Here is a 16726-nt window from a genome sequence, read left to right as displayed (position 1 = left end):
CAGCCTGGGCAACAGAGTGAGACTCTGTCTCAAAAAAAAAAAAAAAAAAAAAAAAAAAAATCAAATCATTTTCTAAAAATAAGGCCAGGGGCCGGGCGTGGTGGTTCACGCTTGTAATCCCAGCACTTTGGGAGGCCAAGGCGGGCATATCACCTGAGGTCAGGAGTTTGAGCTTGGCCAACGTGGTAAAGCCCCCTCTCTACTAAAAATACAAAAATTAGCTGGGCGTGATGGTGCACACCTGTAATCCCGGCTACTCAGGAGGCTGATGCAGAAGAATCGCTTGAACCCAGGAGGAGACGGAGGTTGCAGTGAGCCAAGATCACGCTATTGCACTCCAGCCTGGGCGACAGAGTGAGGCTTTGTCTCAAAAAATAAAATAATAAAATAAATGAAATAAGATAAAATAAAAATACAGTACTTTGATAAGGAAAGGTAACTGTCAGAAAGGTGCGATTCCCCCAGTCCTCACTTAGGAGAGAGACCAACAGCCTGAGTTAACCAAGTCCTTTGTAGCCCACAGCAACAGGGAGCTAGGGACTGAGTCAGGCTCTCTGTAACTGTCCCTATTTGCCCTGGGTCCCCAGGAGGGTAATGTTATTAAGCTTCAGGTATCTGTCGCTGTTCTTCTTGAGGCCACAAGGAGGCAGCACAGTGTTTCTGTCAGGAAAATACACTTGGATGTGGTGACAGACGTTTTCCCGGGGCTTACGTTTGATTCTGCACCAGGCGCTGCGTACACCTGCTTGGAGGCTGCAACGGGGCGGGCTCTGCTGCGTCAGCACATGGACATCACTGGAGAGGAAAACCCACTCAACAAGCTCCGCGTGAAGATTGAACCAGGTCCAGGAGGCTCCTCTGTCTGACACCCACTCCCCTCAATTGAGCTTGGAGCCCCAAGTTAATGCGAACTTCATGTTGATCAGTGCATGCTTAGAATACTTTATTTGGAGGGAGGGGCACTCCAGAGCTCTTTCTAGCCAATTCTCTGGCCCCTGGGCTGACTGAACCCAAGCCACTGCAGCCAGATAGGAGTTCTGTCCAGTCTGTGCGGTTCGTGATGACTTCACCATTGCTTTGCATTTTTGCACAAGTCCATATCATTTTACCAGGCTCTTTCGCATTCCTTCATGATCATCAGGGCAGATCTGTGGATTCTGTAGAATAAAAGCATTAGCCTTATTTTACAGAGGATGGGACTGAGTGCCAGACAAGTTAAGTGTCTTGTCCAGGTCATGTACCTAATCAGTGCGTGACTGCAACTGAGATCCGGGTCCTCTCTCCAAATTCAGATCTTTTTACTTCCTAACATTTTCCTTCATTCCATGTGTGACTAATCTGAAACCTTTTTATGCAATTGAAGCTCATGTTCCTTGATGCCGTTAAGTTTGCAGATGAATTTCTTAGAGACTGGTAATTAGTTTTAGCCTGGAACAGCTGTAAAAACAACACATTGGCTGGGCATGGTGGTTCACGCCTGTAATCCCAGGTCAAAGCGGGCGGATCATGAGGTCAAGAGTTCGAGACCAGCCTAGCCAATATGGAGAACCCTGTCTCTACTAAAAATACAAAAATTAGCTGGGTGTGGTGGTGCACACCTGTAATCCCAGCTACTGGGGAGGCTGAGGCAGGAGAATCGCTCGACCCCAGGAGGCAGAGGTTGCAGTGAGCTGATATCGTGCCACTGCACTCCAGCCTGGGTGATAGAGCAAGACTCCGTCTTAAAAAAAAAACAAAAAAACATTGATCTGGGAGGGTAGGTTGAGTATTTAGGTGGTGACCAATAGGGATGGAAAAGACACAGCTTGGTGCTCAGTGGGAAGAGCTGATGGAACCTACCCACACAAAGTGTATCCTGGGACTAAGGAAATGTGTCCGCTCCTCTGGAAAGCTGGTTTCTCTGTCTTCATATTAGATCCACAGTGAATGGCCCTCTGAGATCTTGGAAGTACCTTGAGAGAGGCCAATATCTGGAGAGAGATCTTGGCCTTGAGATAGAGATCTTAAGAGAGAGAGTCTTGGCCTTGAGAGAGTCCAAGATCTGGAGAGAGGCCAGGATCTGGACACCTTCTTGGCCTTGCTGTCCCTGGGGAAGCTGAATTCTGATCTCTTCCATCGCTAGTCTTTGACTGTGGAGCTAGAGAAGAACGTTACGGGTGACAGGCTACAAAAGCTCAAATCTTGTCTGCTTTCTCCTCTGCCAGGCGTTGACCCGGACGACACCTATAATGAGACCCCCTACGAGAAAGGTTTCTGCTTTGTCTCATACCTGGCCCACTTGGTGGGTGATCAGGATCAGTTTGACAGTTTTCTCAAGGTATAGTCACAGGAGGGGAGAAGGAAGAGGAGCGGATAAAGCCACTGGGCCTGATCAAGGGTAGAGGCAGGGGGCGAAAGAGGTAAGGGGTTGGAGGAGGACCCAGGACACAGAGGGACACCACTCCCCACAGGGCCAGAGAGGGTCTAAAGAGCCTTCCCTCCTCACAGGCCTATGTGCATGAATTCAAATTCCGAAGCATCTTAGCCGATGACTTTCTGGACTTCTACTTGGAATATTTCCCTGAGCTTAAGAAAAAGAGAGTGGATATCATTCCAGGTAAGCAGAGGAACTGGCCCACAGGCTTCTAAGAAATAGTAGAGAATGAGATCTCATTTACACTCGGAAAGATGGTGGTGGATGGGAAAACACTGGGTCAGAGTCAGCAAGGTAGGGGCATTTTGGGAAGCAAACCCAGAATCCTGGGATTTATTCCACAAAAATGACTTCTTTTAACTCCTCTCTGCCTCATTTTCTCCCAGTCTGTTTCCTTACTCTCTCCTCTTGTCTTGTTTTCCTCACACCTGGACACACATAGTCAGACCCTTAACTTGCCTGGAGAGCTGCCACTGCTGCTGCTGCACCACTGCCCCAAGCTAAAACTCACAGGGCAGGAGCGGAGGCAGCATCTCCTCCTACAGCCTTCTGAGTGAAGGCAACCCCAGTGGCCCTCCTTATTTCTTTCTTTCTTTTTTTTTTTTTTTTTTTGAGATGGAATTTCACTCTTGTTGCCCAGGCTGGAGTGCAATGGCACGATCTCGGCTCACCGCAACCTCCGCCTGCCGGGTTCAAGCGATTCTCCTGCCTCAACCTCCCGAGTAGCTAGGATTACAGGCACACGCCACCACGCCCAGCTATTTTGTATTTTTAGTAGAGACAGGGTATCTCCATGTTGGTCAGGCTGGTCTCGAACTCCTGACCTCAGGTGATCCACCTGCCTCGGCCTCCCAAAGTGCTGGGATTACAGGCGTGAGCCGCTGCGCCCAGCCGCCAATTTCTGCCTGGGAGGTACCACTTCCAAAGAAAAAACGAAAAATGTCCTGTCATGGAAGACACAATCCATTAGACATACCCCCACTTCTTGCTGTGACCTGAACCTTGAGTCACTCTATTGTTGGTTTGATGAAGTCTGCGTCCTCTGACAGTAGGATTGGTCAGGCCTTTAGCAGCACCTACTATTCGGTTGGAGGCTTGCATTTTAATGTGGGGACTCTGGAGCTAATGGTAGTTAATAATTCCAGAGTACTTACTGTGCATCAGGCGATACGCTAAGCTTTTAATGTTTATTTGCTCATGTAATCCTCATAACCATCACTGAGGCAGGGCCTATCACCCCCACTTTATAGATAAAACTGAGGTGCAGAGAGGTGAAGTAACATGCCCGTGGCCTCCCAGCTGGTTAATGACAGAGCAGGGGTAGGAACCCAGGCAGCCTGGTCCTAGAGCCTGGGTGCTTAAGTACAGTGTGGTTGTGATCGGTAGGAGAATGTGCACATGAATAGAGCATCCACCAACTTGGCTCTGACAACACAGTGCTAATTTGGAGCGAAAAGCACTTTCACGGTCGAAACGGCACAGTCTCTAGATGTCATTATAACTAGGACCCTGCTGGAGCGAATAGTTACATGGGAAAGTAATGTTAAATGCTGGGGAAAGAGTTTGGGATGTAGAGAGGAGAAACTTGAGGTCTCTGGGAGTTGCTTAAACCAGTTGACCGTAACCTGGCCAGAGAATTCTGATAGTGTCTTCTCTCCTCCCAAACAGGTTTTGAGTTTGATCGATGGCTGAATACCCCTGGCTGGCCCCCGTACCTCCCTGATCTCTCCCCTGGGGACTCACTCTTGAAGCCTGCTGAAGAGCTAGCCCAACTGTGGGCAGCCGAGGAGCTGGACTTGAAGGCCATTGAAGCCGTGGCCATCTCTCCCTGGAAGACCTACCAGCTGGTCTACTTCCTGGATAAGATCCTCCAGAAATCCCCTCTCCCTCCTGGTAAGAAAAAATGGTGAACCAGGGCTCCTTGTGTGCACAGCTTTATGTCAGGGGCTAGAGGGAGGCTCACAAAAAGTAGTGATGCTTGCCCCTAGGGAACTGCCACGTACACTAGGGAGGCTGGCACTCCACAAGGAATGTGTCATCGGGAGGTTATGGGTTCTACTTACAAGCACCTCAAGGACAAAGTCACAAAGCCTGGCATTGCTCAAGTCCGAAGCTCCTGCAGGCGACTCTTGTAAGGCTTTTGTGTCTATTAAGTCATTTAATTCCCACAACTCCTCTGGGAAGTAGGTGGTGTGATGTTAATACCCAGGTGACAGAATGAACTTGAGGTACAAACAGGTCGCACAGAACCCAGTCATCCAGAGCTCTCAACCTCTAATGCTTTGTGGCTGCTCAGTCAACATAATATTCACCAAGGGGTTAAAAAAAAGTTAGAGCCAAGATGACTTTTAGCAGGTGAGTGGTAGAAAAAATGGGACAGATATTGGGGGAATATGTCTGCTTTAATCTTGCTCTGTCGACCAGGCTGGAGTGCCGTGGTGCTATTGGCTCACAGCAACCTCCGCCTTCTGAGTTCAAGTGATTCTTGATTCTAGCACCTCAGCCTCCAAGTAGCTGGGATTACAGGCGTGCGCCACCACACCCGGCCAATTTTGTTTGGTATTTTTAGTAGAGATGGGGTTTCGCCATATTGGCCAGGCTGGTCTCACATTCCTGACCTCAAGTGATCCGCCCACCTCAGCCTCCCAAAATTCTAGTGTTACAGGTGTGACCCACCGTGACCAGCCACAAACCATTTCTTTCTCTTCTCCAGGGAATGTGAAAAAACTTGGAGAGACATACCCAAGTATCTCAAATGCCCGGAATGCAGAGCTCCGGCTGCGATGGGGCCAAATCGTCCTTAAGAACGACCACCAGGAAGATTTCTGGAAAGTGAAGGAGTTCCTGCATAACCAGGTGGGTGACCCCTGCCTCGCTGTTCCCGAAAGCACACCGGGACCCACTCGGCCATACGTGAAGTAATCATGTGGGCAGGGCTCATCTAGGACTCACCTGAGGCACAGAGGGAGGGGCAAATGACCTGAGGACCCTACCACTCAGCCTCTTTACTAGTGTGGCTTTGAAGGCATTGCCCTAGGGACAAGAGGAGGCCTGCAGGCTTGCAGTGCTTTCTGCAATTCAGCTGGTGAGACCCCAGGGAAAAAAGCTGGCCAGAGCCAACGCAGAGGCGGGAAAGAGGGTGACAGTGTCATGTGGGAAACACAAGAGGGAAAGGGGCCAGAGGCAGAGCAAGAGGAACAAAGGCTTGGAGGATAGGTCCCTGCTGCCCTGTGACTTGGGCATGATCGGGACAGCAGCCAGACCCTCTGTCACTATGTGAAAGTTGCCCTGTTGGGGAAAGGCCCCGGGCTCTCAGGATGAACTGAATGTCATCAGATTCCGGAGCAGGGAGGGGCTGGACCGGAGACGAAGCATTGCTCTGCATAAAGTCAGGGCTGCGTGCCTGTTTGGGGATATTCTGAGCCCTTTGATGGCTTCCTCAAGGCTCTGGATTTTAGGAACTTGTGATGTCGCTGGCTTATATTTGTGTGAATTTGACCTGTGGGTTGACCTGTGGGTTTTCCTTTGCTTGACTGCAGCTGGACCGTATGTGGCTGTGAGCTTTATGTGCTGCAGCTGCTGATACCTGCTACTCACGTGGTGGCTCACCACCTACACCTTTCCAGAAGTCTGGATTCCCATTGTGTCCACCCAACTCATTCGTTTTGTTGACTGTAGACGTCCCCATGTTAGTATGGATTGGGATGCGTATTGAGATCCATCTCCATGGATCTTTGGCCCCCAAGAAGATGCCTGAATTAGAGCACTTCTGATGAGAAACTCCTCATTCCAGCTGTGATACCCACATCCCTTTTAGCACCTAGCCATGGCTGCTGTTAGACTGGCACTGGGGGCAGGAGGGCTGGACAGATCCACCAGGCAAGCTTCTTAGGCATGTGTATGTGTGTTTCTTGCAGGGGAAGCAGAAGTATACACTTCCGCTGTATCACGCAATGATGGGTGGCAGTGAGGTGGCCCAGACCCTCGCCAAGGAGACTTTTGCATCCACCGCCTCCCAGCTCCACAGCAATGTTGTCAACTATGTCCAGCAGATCGTGGCACCCAAGGGCAGTTAGAGGCTCGTGTGCATGGCCCCTGCCTCTTCAGGCTCTCCAGGCTTTCAGAATAATTGTTTGTTCCCAAATTCCTGTTCCCTGATCAACTTCCTGGAGTTTATATCCCCTCAGGATAATCTATTCTCTAGCTTAGGTATCTGTGACTCTTGGGCCTCTGCTCTGGTGGGAACTTAACTTCTCTATAGCCCACTGAGTCCTGAGACAGAGAACCTGCCCACAGCTCTCCCCGCTACAGGCTGCAGGCACTGCAGGGCAGCGGGTCTTCTCCTCCCCACCTAAGTCTCTGGGAAGAAGTGGAGAGGACTGATTCTCTTCTTTTTTCTCTTTCTGTCCTTTTTCTTGCTGATTTTATGCAAAGGGCTGGCATTCTGATTGTTCTTTTTTCGGGTTTAATCCTTATTTTAATAAAGTTTTCAAGCAAAAATTAAGTTACGGATTGAGTGACTATTAAATTTCTTCCACCAGAGGTCCTCACTGTGTTTGTTCTGGAAAGGTCACTGGGGGAGGCCCAGAGAATGACAGTATTTTCCTGTCCTCAGGCAACAGCCAGGGTGAAGGAGGTGGGTGTCCTACACATGCATATGAAAAAAAATATGGCAAAATGGCACAGCTGGTGCAGGAAAATGAAAAAGGAATAGCATTCCAGTTCTCCGTGAAGCAGCTGAATTCTCTATCTGCAGCAGCATTCCTATTATCTTTTCCATCACTAAGAAAAAAAAATGGGCTGGGCACAGTGGCTCACGCCTGTAATCCCAGCACTTTGGGAGGCTGAGGCGAGAGGATCGCTTGAGCCCAGGAGTTTGAGACCACCCTGGCCAACATAGCAGGACTTCATCTCTACCAAAAAAAAAAGCCGGGCGTGGTGGCTCGCGCCTGTAATCTCAACACTTTGGGAGGCTGAGGCAGGCAAATCACTTGAGGTCAGAAGTTTGAGACCAGCATGGCCAACATGGTGAAACCCCATCTCTACTGAAAAAAAAGATAGATGCAAAAATTAGCCAGGCATGGTGGCTCACACCTGTAGTTCCAGTTACTTGGGAGGCTGAAGCAGGAGAAACACTTGAACCTGGGAGGTGGAGGTTGCAGTAAACTGAGATCATGCCACTGCACTCCAGCCTGGGTGACAGAGTAAGACTTCTCAAAAAAAAAAAAAAGCTGGGCGTGGTGGTGCATTCCTGTGGTTTCAGCTACTCAGGAGGCTGAGGCAGGAGGATCACTTGAGCCCAAGAGGTCAAGGCCACAGTGAGTCTTGATTGTGCCACTGAACTCCAGCCTGAGTGACAGAGTGAGACCCTGTCTCAAAAATTAAAGTGTCTTATGACTTTTTATCTACCCTTCTGCCCATCCCCAAGGCTTCACTGGGCCTCACCTGTCTTTGATCCTAGATAACTATTTGAATGGTAATCAGTAAAGTCTTTAGAACTTTGCACTAAATTCTGATTTCCTGGCCTCAACATGGGGACCTAAACAGTTAGCAATCTGGGTTTGGGAGTGGGATGAGGGGAGGGTTGGAAGAAATATTTAGTGTGTTTCAGTTGCCTTTCTTAAATACAGGGCACCCCTGAAACAGGCTTTGTTCGCAGCTCTGCTCTGTCCTCGGATTTAGGTTATCAAACAGGCTTCCTCCCTCCCCTGCACAAGGGTTGGGAATGAGTCGATTTGCTTTCACTCAGCAAGAGCAAGGGACTAGTGGTGACCAAGTGGTAGACTGGAGAGGCCTCTGCCCCGTGGCACACAGCTCCACCATCAGAGAGGGTGATGTGGGTCATAGGTGAGGGATCTGGAGGCCCGGTATCGGAAGAGCTTCTCCAGGCACTGGCATTTTGACAGCAAACTGCTTCCGTGGCTCTTTCAGGACTGTTCCTGGCAATATGTTATTGGCAAGGACTATTTTAGGGCTATCCAGTTGTCTCCCCCTCTCCCCAACCTTTTATCTAGCTTATCAGTAGCTATCTTTCCTTGCTCTGTACAAAAACCTATAGCACCAGTAGGCCCAGTAATCATGAAGGGTCGGTGGAAGGAAAGGCTGGAAGCCCTTCCTCTAACAGCCGTGCTGTGACTCCACTAACTTTGTGGGGTCTCCCATTACATAGCGTGGGTATCCTGAGCTGTGCAGCCTGCCTCACTCACCACCTTGGTACCCGACAGGACTACTGGATGTGCCTGTCCTTTTGTAGGACATTCTCCCATCCCAAAGATGAGGCTGTGCTGCCGTGTGGGCAAGCTCTGTGGGGAGAGGGGAGGCCAGTGGGTTGTTTTTGCCATCACAGAATACTGGGAAGCCCCCGGCATCCTGCTCCATAGCTCTCTTGACCACTATCCTGGAACCTTCTCCCCACCCCCATCCCCATGCCTCCAAGGCACTGACCTCAAATCCAAGTCTTTCCCACTTATCTCAAGCTGCCAGCCTGTAGGGATTCCTTATCTCAGCTCCATGTCAGCGGTGAGGAAGCCCCAAGAAGGCAAGGGAGCTGACAGCCTTCTCATTTTTCTCGTACATCCTCCTGTTCACCCCGCCATCCCGGGAGCCCCAGCCAGATGCTCTTCAGGGCAGGGAGCACGTGAGCAGCCCTGGGGCTAGAAGCCGGTTCTCCCACATTCCTGGGTGAGGGACTGGGTGGAGGGTGTGCCTGCCTCAGGCTCCTTGGGGGAGGCCCCCTGAAGGGCTGGGGAAAATCCTACTGAGCCCCAGGCTCTCCTGCCTGCACTGGCCCAGTGCGGGGGCGGGGGGGAGGGGGGATCCTGGACATTAACTCTCTCCTAGGCACCTGGGAGCTTCAGAGAGGAAGAAGGTAAGGTAAGAAGCAGATTCTCTGCGCAGGACTTTCTTAGTCCTCAGGCTATAGAGTTAAAGAAAGGAGTATCTGTAGAAGGTGGAGTCACCTTTTGTTTGAGTAACCGTTTCACCCACCCTGGCTGAGGGTGGCCAGGAACTCCCCAAGTTGTGCATTAATGGAGGTGGGTCACACAGATCCTACATTTTTTTTTTTTTTTTTTTTTGAGACGCAGTGATTACAGGTGTGAGCCACCGGATCCTACATTTCAGATGCATAAAAATCTAGATATGGGCTGGGTGCAGTAGCTCATGCCTGTAATCCCAGCACTTTGGGAGGCTGAGGCAGGCAGATCATGAGGTCAGGAGATCGAGTCCATCCTGGCTAACATGGTGAAACCCCATCTCTACTAAAAATACAAAAAGCCGGGCATGGCAGCGGGCGCCTGTAATCCCAGCTACTCGGAAAGCTGAGGCAGGAGAATCGCTTGAACCCAGGAGTCAGAGGTTGCAGTGAGCAGAGATCACGCCACTGCACTCCAACCTGGGCGACAGAGCGAGACTCCACCTCAAAACAAAATAAACAAAATACTAGATCTGGAAGAGATCTTAGGGATTATTAAATTCAGACAACCTCATTTTTTATAGATGGGGAAACAAGCACAGACTCCAAGGGTCTCACCCAAGATCACACAGTTGCAGATGCTGGCTACAAGTCTCCTGCCTCAACCACCTGTATTACCCCATTCAGGGTCTCAAGAAGGGTCTATAAGACATTATCCATTGTGTTTCCATAGAGACAACCACAGACATGGGGGACTCTGCCCACAGGGAAGGCAAGGGCTCTGGCCATGGAGCTGGATGGGAAGACTCTGAAGCCCGAAGACATTGAGTCCTGTGCAGGGAAAGAGCGAGGGTTTTGTGTACAACACACCTGCATACCTGGATGTGAATCTCAGCTCCACCCCTTCACCAACTCTGTGTGGCCTGGGCAAGCCATTCTAAGGGAACCCTCCACACTGCAACTTTCATGTCTATAAAATGGGAATAACCATGCATTCCTTACAGGACTTTTTTGGTGTGAGGATTAAATGAGAGAATATGTTGAAAAGTGCTTGGTAAATATATTAATACTATGCGTTCCCTCTTCTTTGAATGACGTGACCCAGGTAGTCAGGCTTCTGACCACTAGAGGGCAGCAGAAGGTACTGGAAAACTGGGCCGAGTGAACCAGAGATTAGATGGGGTCCAGAGAGCAGGTATGAGCTTACCCGTGTGGATTCTGGCAACTCCGGCAGGGAGGGCTGCAGCAGGCGCTGAGGGAAGAACTTTCAAGCAGAGCCGGGTCTCTTCAGGAGCGACTGCAGCAACCCTGACGCTTGGATGGAGTCCAGGCAGGTGATGGTAGTGAAGACCTTGCCAACAGAGTGGGCGCTGGAGAAGGAGCCCTTTAGTGGGGACCCTGGGGCCACGACTAGGCTGGCAGGCCCAGCCAGCACCAATTAATCCATGAGTATTGCCCAGCATTGAGCCTGGAGCACCTTCCAGCCCCTGGCCAGAGTCCTGGGTGTTCTGGGAAAAACCCCTAAACCTAGTAACTCCTCTCCCTACTAGGCCTGTTTGTTGCTGAATCTCTGGAATTTAGGGGCCAGCAGCTTTCTGACCCAGGTCAGCCAGGGGTTCATGTTCCCTCACTTGCCCTCCCCCTGCCTGGCCCATCTCTGGCCTGGCCCCTGGGAGGAATTTCCTGGGCCAGAGGGCAGCCGAAAGCACAGATGCCCACCCCAGCAACGTTCCCGCCACCTGCCCAGGCCAGTGCCCCATGCCCAACCCCAGAGGGTGCGGGATGACAGACTCTGACAATCATTAAACCAGCCGGGCCTGATTTCCCAGCACCGCCTGCTAAGATCCGGGCCAAGTGGCACTGAATATGCAAATCACCTGGGGCCAGGAGCCCAGTCTAAAGGCCAGGAAATCCCCTCCATCCAATGAGACACCAGCTCAGGTTACTGCAGGGGACGCACTATAAAGCCCTGAGCTCAGGGAGGAGCTCCCTCCAGGCTCTATTTAGAGCCGGGTAGGGGAGCGCAGCGGCCAGATACCTCAGCGCTACCTGGCGGAACTGGATTTCTCTCCCGCCTGCCGGCCTGCCTGCCACAGCCGGACTCCGCCACTCCGGTAGGATTCCCTGCCTGTCATTCCCTAGCCCAGCTCTTGGGAAACTGCAGAGGGGTCCAGAGGATTTGCAGTTCTGAACCTGCGCACTCCAGTCTAGGATCTCCGAGCAAGAGCGTAGGTGTCCTGAGGGTCAAAGAACAGGGAGAGATTGTCTCTGGGAAGGCAGAATGGCCATGACGCCGCCAGTCTGGCTCCAGGGCCCCAGAGATCTGAGGAGGGAAGCCCAGCTGGAGGCTCCTGTGGTCCTGCCCTGGTCTGAGATCTTGGAGCCCTTCTTGAAGAGAGGGTGTCCGCAGAGTTGCTGATCTTCCTGCCCCTGGGGGCTACTCTTGCCCAGGGTTGGGCAAAGCAGAGTAGCTGGGAGTGTAAGGAGAGGACCCTCGTCCCCTCACCAACCTCATCCTCTCTCCCCCTACCCACAGGTAGCCTCATGGCTGCAACCTGTGAGATTAGCAACATTTTTAGCAACTACTTCAGTGCGATGTACAGCTCGGAGGACTCCACCCTGGCCTCTGTTCCCCCTGCTGCCACCTTTGGGGCCGATGACTTGGTACTGACCCTGAGCAACCCCCAGATGTCATTGGAGGGTACAGGTGGGTCTCAGCGGGGTGGGATGGGGCACGGAGTGGGAGACAGATCCATCTAAGGGCCTGTTAGACAAATGGGGGAATGGGCAGGGAGGAGGGTCTCTAGGCAAATTCCAGGGCTAGAGGCTGAGACTTAGTGACTGAGGTGCTGGGGGTTGTGGGGCTGTGACAGGCAGAGGGAGGTGTCAGATACCAGGACAAGGGTGTTGTGAATGCTACCTCCTGCCCCTACTCTTGGGATGGCTCCAAGGGCTGAGGTGTGAATCCCCAGTGTGCTCCAGGAATGGGGCTGTGTGGGCTGGGAGTGGCGGCTCACGCCTGTAATCCCAGCACTTTGGGAGGCTGAGCTGAGCGGATCACCTGAGGTCAAGAGTTCGAGACCAGCCTAGCCAACATGGTGAAACCCCGTCTCTACTAAAAATACAAAAAAAATTTATCCCAGCGTGGTGGTGGGCACCTATAATCCCAGCTACTGGGGAGGCTGACGCAGGAGTATCGCTTGAACCTGGGAGGTGGAGGTTGCTGTGAGCCGAGATTGTGCCATTGCACCCCAGCCTAGGTGACAGGAGTGAGACTCCATCTCAAAAAAAAAAAAAAAAAAAAAAAAATGGGGCTGTAAGGTCTGCTGGGTGGCCTGAGCTGAGCCTGTTTCCCTGCCTGGCCCTTGCAGAGAAGGCCAGCTGGTTGGGGGAACAGCCCCAGTTCTGGTCGAAGACGCAGGTTCTGGACTGGATCAGCTACCAGGTGGAGAAGAACAAGTACGACGCAAGCGCCATTGACTTCTCACGATGTGACATGGATGGGGCCACCCTCTGCAATTGTGCCCTTGAGGAGCTGCGTCTGGTCTTTGGGCCTCTGGGGGACCAACTCCATGCCCAGCTGCGAGACCTCAGTGAGTCCAGGCCCCTGGAGGCTGGGGAGCAGCTCCACATGTTGAGCCGAGTTGAGTTCAGTGTGGCCGTAGGCAGGCCCTGGAGCTCTGGGCCAGCGGCACAGCCAGAGAGAGCCCTTGAGGGAGGGATGAGGGGAGTGTGACCCTTCCTTCCTTCCTTGTCAGCTTCCAGCTCTTCTGATGAGCTCAGTTGGATCATTGAGCTGCTGGAGAAGGATGGCATGGCCTTCCAGGAGGCCCTAGACCCAGGGCCCTTTGGTGAGAACCCGTTTTCTCCTTCCTCCCCCAGCCTGTCTTGTCCCATCCCTGCCCCTCCACAGAGTGCTAGAGATGACCCCCTCCCCAGACTTCTCCCTCCCTCAATTAGAAAAATTGCAGCAGGTCATCAGACCCATGGGCAGCCTCACCTGTCCTGGTCTGGTCCCCTGAGCCCTCTCTGAGTTCTCACCTCCTCTTCCCAGACCAGGGCAGCCCCTTTGCCCAGGAGCTGCTGGATGATGGTCAGCAAGCCAGCCCCTACCACCCCGGCAGCTGTGGCGCAGGAGCCCCCTCCCCTGGCAGCTCTGACGTCTCCACCGCAGGTGAGAGCTCTCTCTGGGTCACAACCTCCCTTCCCCGAAGTGTCCCTTGTTCCCTCTGGCTCCCAGCACCAGAACTCAGGCCTTCTGGCAGGAACAGGAACAGGCTGGGAAGTGTGTCCTGAGAGCCAGCAGCGTGGTTTAGCAGAGGGTGGGCCGGCAGGGGACTTACTCTGACCCCACCCCCCAGGGACTGGTGCTTCTCGGAGCTCCCACTCCTCAGACTCCGGTGGAAGTGACGTGGACCTGGATCCCACTGATGGCAAGCTCTTCCCCAGCGGTGAGTCGAGGGAGGTCCCCAAGAGGGCATCCCATTTAGCAATGCACAGGGGGCCCGGCTCTTCCTGCAGCCTTTTCCTGTAGAGGGGCTACTCTCCCTAACTCCCCTCTTGCCCCTCCTTGACCTTCCACCACCGTCCCCACAGATGGTTTTCGTGACTGCAAGAAGGGGGATCCCAAGCACGGGAAGCGGAAACGAGGCCGGCCCCGAAAGCTGAGCAAAGAGTACTGGGACTGTCTCGAGGGCAAGAAGAGCAAGCACGGTGAGCTCCGGGGGCACGTGGGTCCTCCCTGCGCCGAGGCTGAGCGGCTTCCTGGGGCACTGCGGGTCATTGCAGGTATCCCTTCTCCCGTTTTCTCTGGCCTCCGCGTGGCCTTTGGTAAGGCTGTGCACAAGCTGGGGGCTCTATGGTATCGGTCACCACCTAATTGCAGAGCCTGGCTTGGTGGTCCTGGAGAGGAGGAGGAAATAAGGCTCCCAGTGGGAGGCTCATGGTACCAGAGTCCTATCCACTGACCCCAGTTCTCTCTGCACTTGGCCACTGTCCTGCCCTCTGGGACACCCTCAATGTGAGGAGGCAGCTGGTGGGTCTTAGGTGGGCTGAGGAGAAAAGCAGTCACTGCAGTACCCGCACAGAGGGCACTGCGGGGTCTCTGGAGAGGCTTGCTGCATGCTGTGGCCGAGTCAGCAGTGCACTGGGGCGGGCAGGGCCGGCTGGCCTTGGGTGAGAGGGGACACCTGGATGGCAAACTGATGGAGGCTGGCCTTGCAGCGCCCAGAGGCACCCACCTGTGGGAGTTCATCCGGGACATCCTCATCCACCCGGAGCTCAACGAGGGCCTCATGAAGTGGGAGAATCGGCATGAAGGCGTCTTCAAGTTCCTGCGCTCCGAGGCTGTGGCCCAACTATGGGGCCAAAAGAAAAAGAACAGCAACATGACCTACGAGAAGCTGAGCCGGGCCATGAGGTGAGCTGGCGGCCAGGACCCTCACGATACAGCCGGACATGGGGACAGGCGCTCACACCCCCACCGCCCTCTTCCTGGCTGCCACTTGGCTTCATGCAACAGGGCTGAGTCCTGTAGAGTGAGGACAACATCTGGGTTGGCCTACTTCATGGATTAAATGACAACATGGAGAAAGTATTAGCCTGGCAGACAGCAGACACAGTGCACTTGAGCTAGCAGCAACATTTCTTGTATCGCCTGTGAGGCTTGTCCTCAGGAAGGCACCTGGAGAGTGGGAAAGGGGGCAGGAGCCGTGCCCACCCAGGGCCTGGCTTTCTCCTCGTTGAAGCACTTAGGTTGCTTTTCTCTGGGCCTCAGTTTCCTCCTGTGTCCAGGGGTAGACTAGATCATCTTAAGATCCCGTCCAGCCCTAAAATCATGTACTTACTTTTTTTTTCTTTTTCTTTTTTAAATAGAGACAACGGTCTCTACGTTGGCCAGGCCGGTCTCAAACTCCTGGCCTCAAATGACTCTCCTGCCTCGGCCTCTCAAAGTGCTGGGATTACAGGTGTGAGCCAGTATGCTTGGCCTTTTCTTTTTTCTTCTTCTTCTTTTTATTTTTCGAGACAGGGTCTCGCTCTGTCACCCAGGCTAGAGTGCAGTGGCACAATCTTGGCTCGCTACAACCTCTGCCTGCCAGGTTCAAGTGATTCTTGTGCCTCAGCCTCCAAGTAGCTGGGATTACAGGCACCTGCCACCATGCCCAGCTAATTTTTGTATTTTTAGTAGATACGGGGGGTTTCACCATGTTGGCTAGGCTGGTCTCGAACTCCTGACCTCAAGTGATCCGCCCGCCTCAGCCTCCCAAAGTGCTGGAATTACAGGTGTGAGCCACCGTGCCCAGCTGCCTGGCCTTAAAAGTCATGTAATTTAATGATCAGACCCCAGTCACAGCCGTAGGATACAAAGAAGCAAAGGCAAAGAGCCCTGTGTCCTGGGCACGGTTACAGGCCAGTGTAGGGAAAGAGCTTCTGCTTGCCAGTGTGAAGAACAGAGGAGTTTAGGAAGTGTGAGTCAGGCTCAGCTTAGTCAGGCAGAGACCAGTGGGCATGGGTTACCTGGGGGTAACGCGGGCCAGGTGGGCGGGCTGGCAGCCTGGGGCCCATTTCCTGCCAAAGCACCTCTGACCATCCTTCTCTTCACCCAGGTACTACTACAAACGGGAGATCCTGGAACGGGTGGATGGCCGGCGACTCGTCTACAAGTTTGGCAAAAACTCAAGCGGCTGGAAGGAGGAAGAGGTTCTCCAGAGTCGGAACTGAGGGTTGGAACTATACCCGGGACCAAACTCACGGACCACTCGAGGCCTACAAACCTTCCTGGGAGGACAGGCAGGCCAGATGGCCCCTCCACTGGGGAATGCTCCCAGCTGTGCTGTGGAGAGAAGCTGATGTTTTGGTGTATTGTCAGCCATCGTCCTGGGACTCGGAGACTATGGCCTCGCCTCCCCACCCTCCTCTTGGAATTACAAGCCCTGGGGTTTGAAGCTGACTTTATAGCTGCAAGTGTGTCTCCTTTTATCTGGTGCCTCCTCAAACCCAGTCTCAGACACTAAATGCAGACAACACCTTCCTCCTGCAGACACCTGGACTGAGCCAAGGAGGCCTGGGGAGGCCCTAGGGGAGCACCGTGATGGAGAGGACAGCAGGGGCTCCAGCACCTTCTTTCTGGACTGGCATTCACCTCCCTGCTCAGTGCTTGGGCTCCACGGGCAGGGGTCAGAGCACTCCCTAATTTATGTGCTATATAAATATGTCAGATGTACATAGAGATCTATTTTTTCTAAAACATTCCCCTCCCCACTCCTCTCCCACAGAGTGCTGGACTGTTCCAGGCCCTCCAGTGGGCTGATGCTGGGACCCTTAGGATGGGGCTCCCAGCTCCTTTCTCCTGTGAATGGAGGCAGAGACCTCCAATAAAGTGCCTTCTGGGCTTTTTCTAA

General features: G+C 52.9%; 2 protein-coding genes and 1 long non-coding RNA gene across 16 annotated transcripts in view; 2 read left to right on the top strand and 1 right to left on the bottom strand.

Annotated features, from left to right (window-relative positions):
• The window catches only part of RNPEP (arginyl aminopeptidase), a 23513-nt gene extending 16596 nt beyond the window's left edge, over window positions 1–6917 (top strand). For all 12 annotated transcript variants that reach the window (XM_016935684.3, XM_016935683.4, XM_063793737.1 and 9 more), the window contains 6 exons: window positions 730–843; window positions 2205–2317; window positions 2488–2596; window positions 4082–4306; window positions 5127–5269; window positions 6331–6917. In XM_016935684.3, the coding sequence (XP_016791173.3) occupies window positions 730–843; window positions 2205–2317; window positions 2488–2596; window positions 4082–4306; window positions 5127–5269; window positions 6331–6489 (863 nt within the window). In that variant the 3' untranslated portion in view covers window positions 6490–6917. The remainder of the gene's footprint in view (window positions 1–729; window positions 844–2204; window positions 2318–2487; window positions 2597–4081; window positions 4307–5126; window positions 5270–6330) is intronic.
• On the bottom strand, window positions 919–10642 carry LOC104004417 (uncharacterized). Its single transcript, XR_677359.4, has 2 exons — window positions 10534–10642; window positions 919–1157 (listed from the first exon to the last, which is right to left on the bottom strand). It is a non-coding gene; the product is annotated as an uncharacterized LOC104004417 (long non-coding RNA).
• ELF3 (E74 like ETS transcription factor 3) lies at window positions 9913–16726 on the top strand. 3 transcript variants are annotated; one of them, XM_001150545.6, is made up of 9 exons: window positions 9913–11440; window positions 11863–12033; window positions 12698–12919; window positions 13085–13177; window positions 13381–13500; window positions 13688–13777; window positions 13923–14039; window positions 14550–14745; window positions 15932–16726. In XM_001150545.6, exons 2-9 carry the CDS (start codon window positions 11871–11873, stop codon window positions 16044–16046), a joined length of 1116 nt encoding a protein of 371 aa, XP_001150545.2. In that variant the 5' UTR covers window positions 9913–11440; window positions 11863–11870; the 3' UTR covers window positions 16047–16726. The 3 variants fall into 3 exon arrangements, with proteins under 3 accessions (XP_001150545.2, XP_009438941.2, XP_063649847.1); XM_009440666.5 differs by having other exon boundaries at window positions 13923–14114; window positions 15932–16164; XM_063793777.1 differs by lacking the exon at window positions 9913–11440 and adding an exon at window positions 11457–11558 and having other exon boundaries at window positions 11867–12033; window positions 13923–14114; window positions 15932–16164.

This window comes from Pan troglodytes, chromosome 1 (assembly GCF_028858775.2).
Source record: "Pan troglodytes isolate AG18354 chromosome 1, NHGRI_mPanTro3-v2.0_pri, whole genome shotgun sequence".
Lineage (NCBI taxonomy): Eukaryota > Metazoa > Chordata > Mammalia > Primates > Hominidae > Pan > Pan troglodytes.
The sequence above is the reverse complement of the archived record's forward strand: the minus strand, read 5'-3'. Positions and strand labels throughout refer to the sequence as shown.

Coding starts and splice junctions, on each gene's coding strand:
- ELF3 (XM_009440666.5), top strand. CDS start 11,871: ATGGCTGCAACCTGTGAGATTAGCAACATTTTTAGCAACTACTTCAGT. Junction 12,034..12,697: donor GATGTCATTGGAGGGTACAG/GTGGGTCTCAGC, acceptor TGGCCCTTGCAG/AGAAGGCCAGCTGGTTGGGG. Junction 13,178..13,380: donor CCTAGACCCAGGGCCCTTTG/GTGAGAACCCGT, acceptor TCCTCTTCCCAG/ACCAGGGCAGCCCCTTTGCC.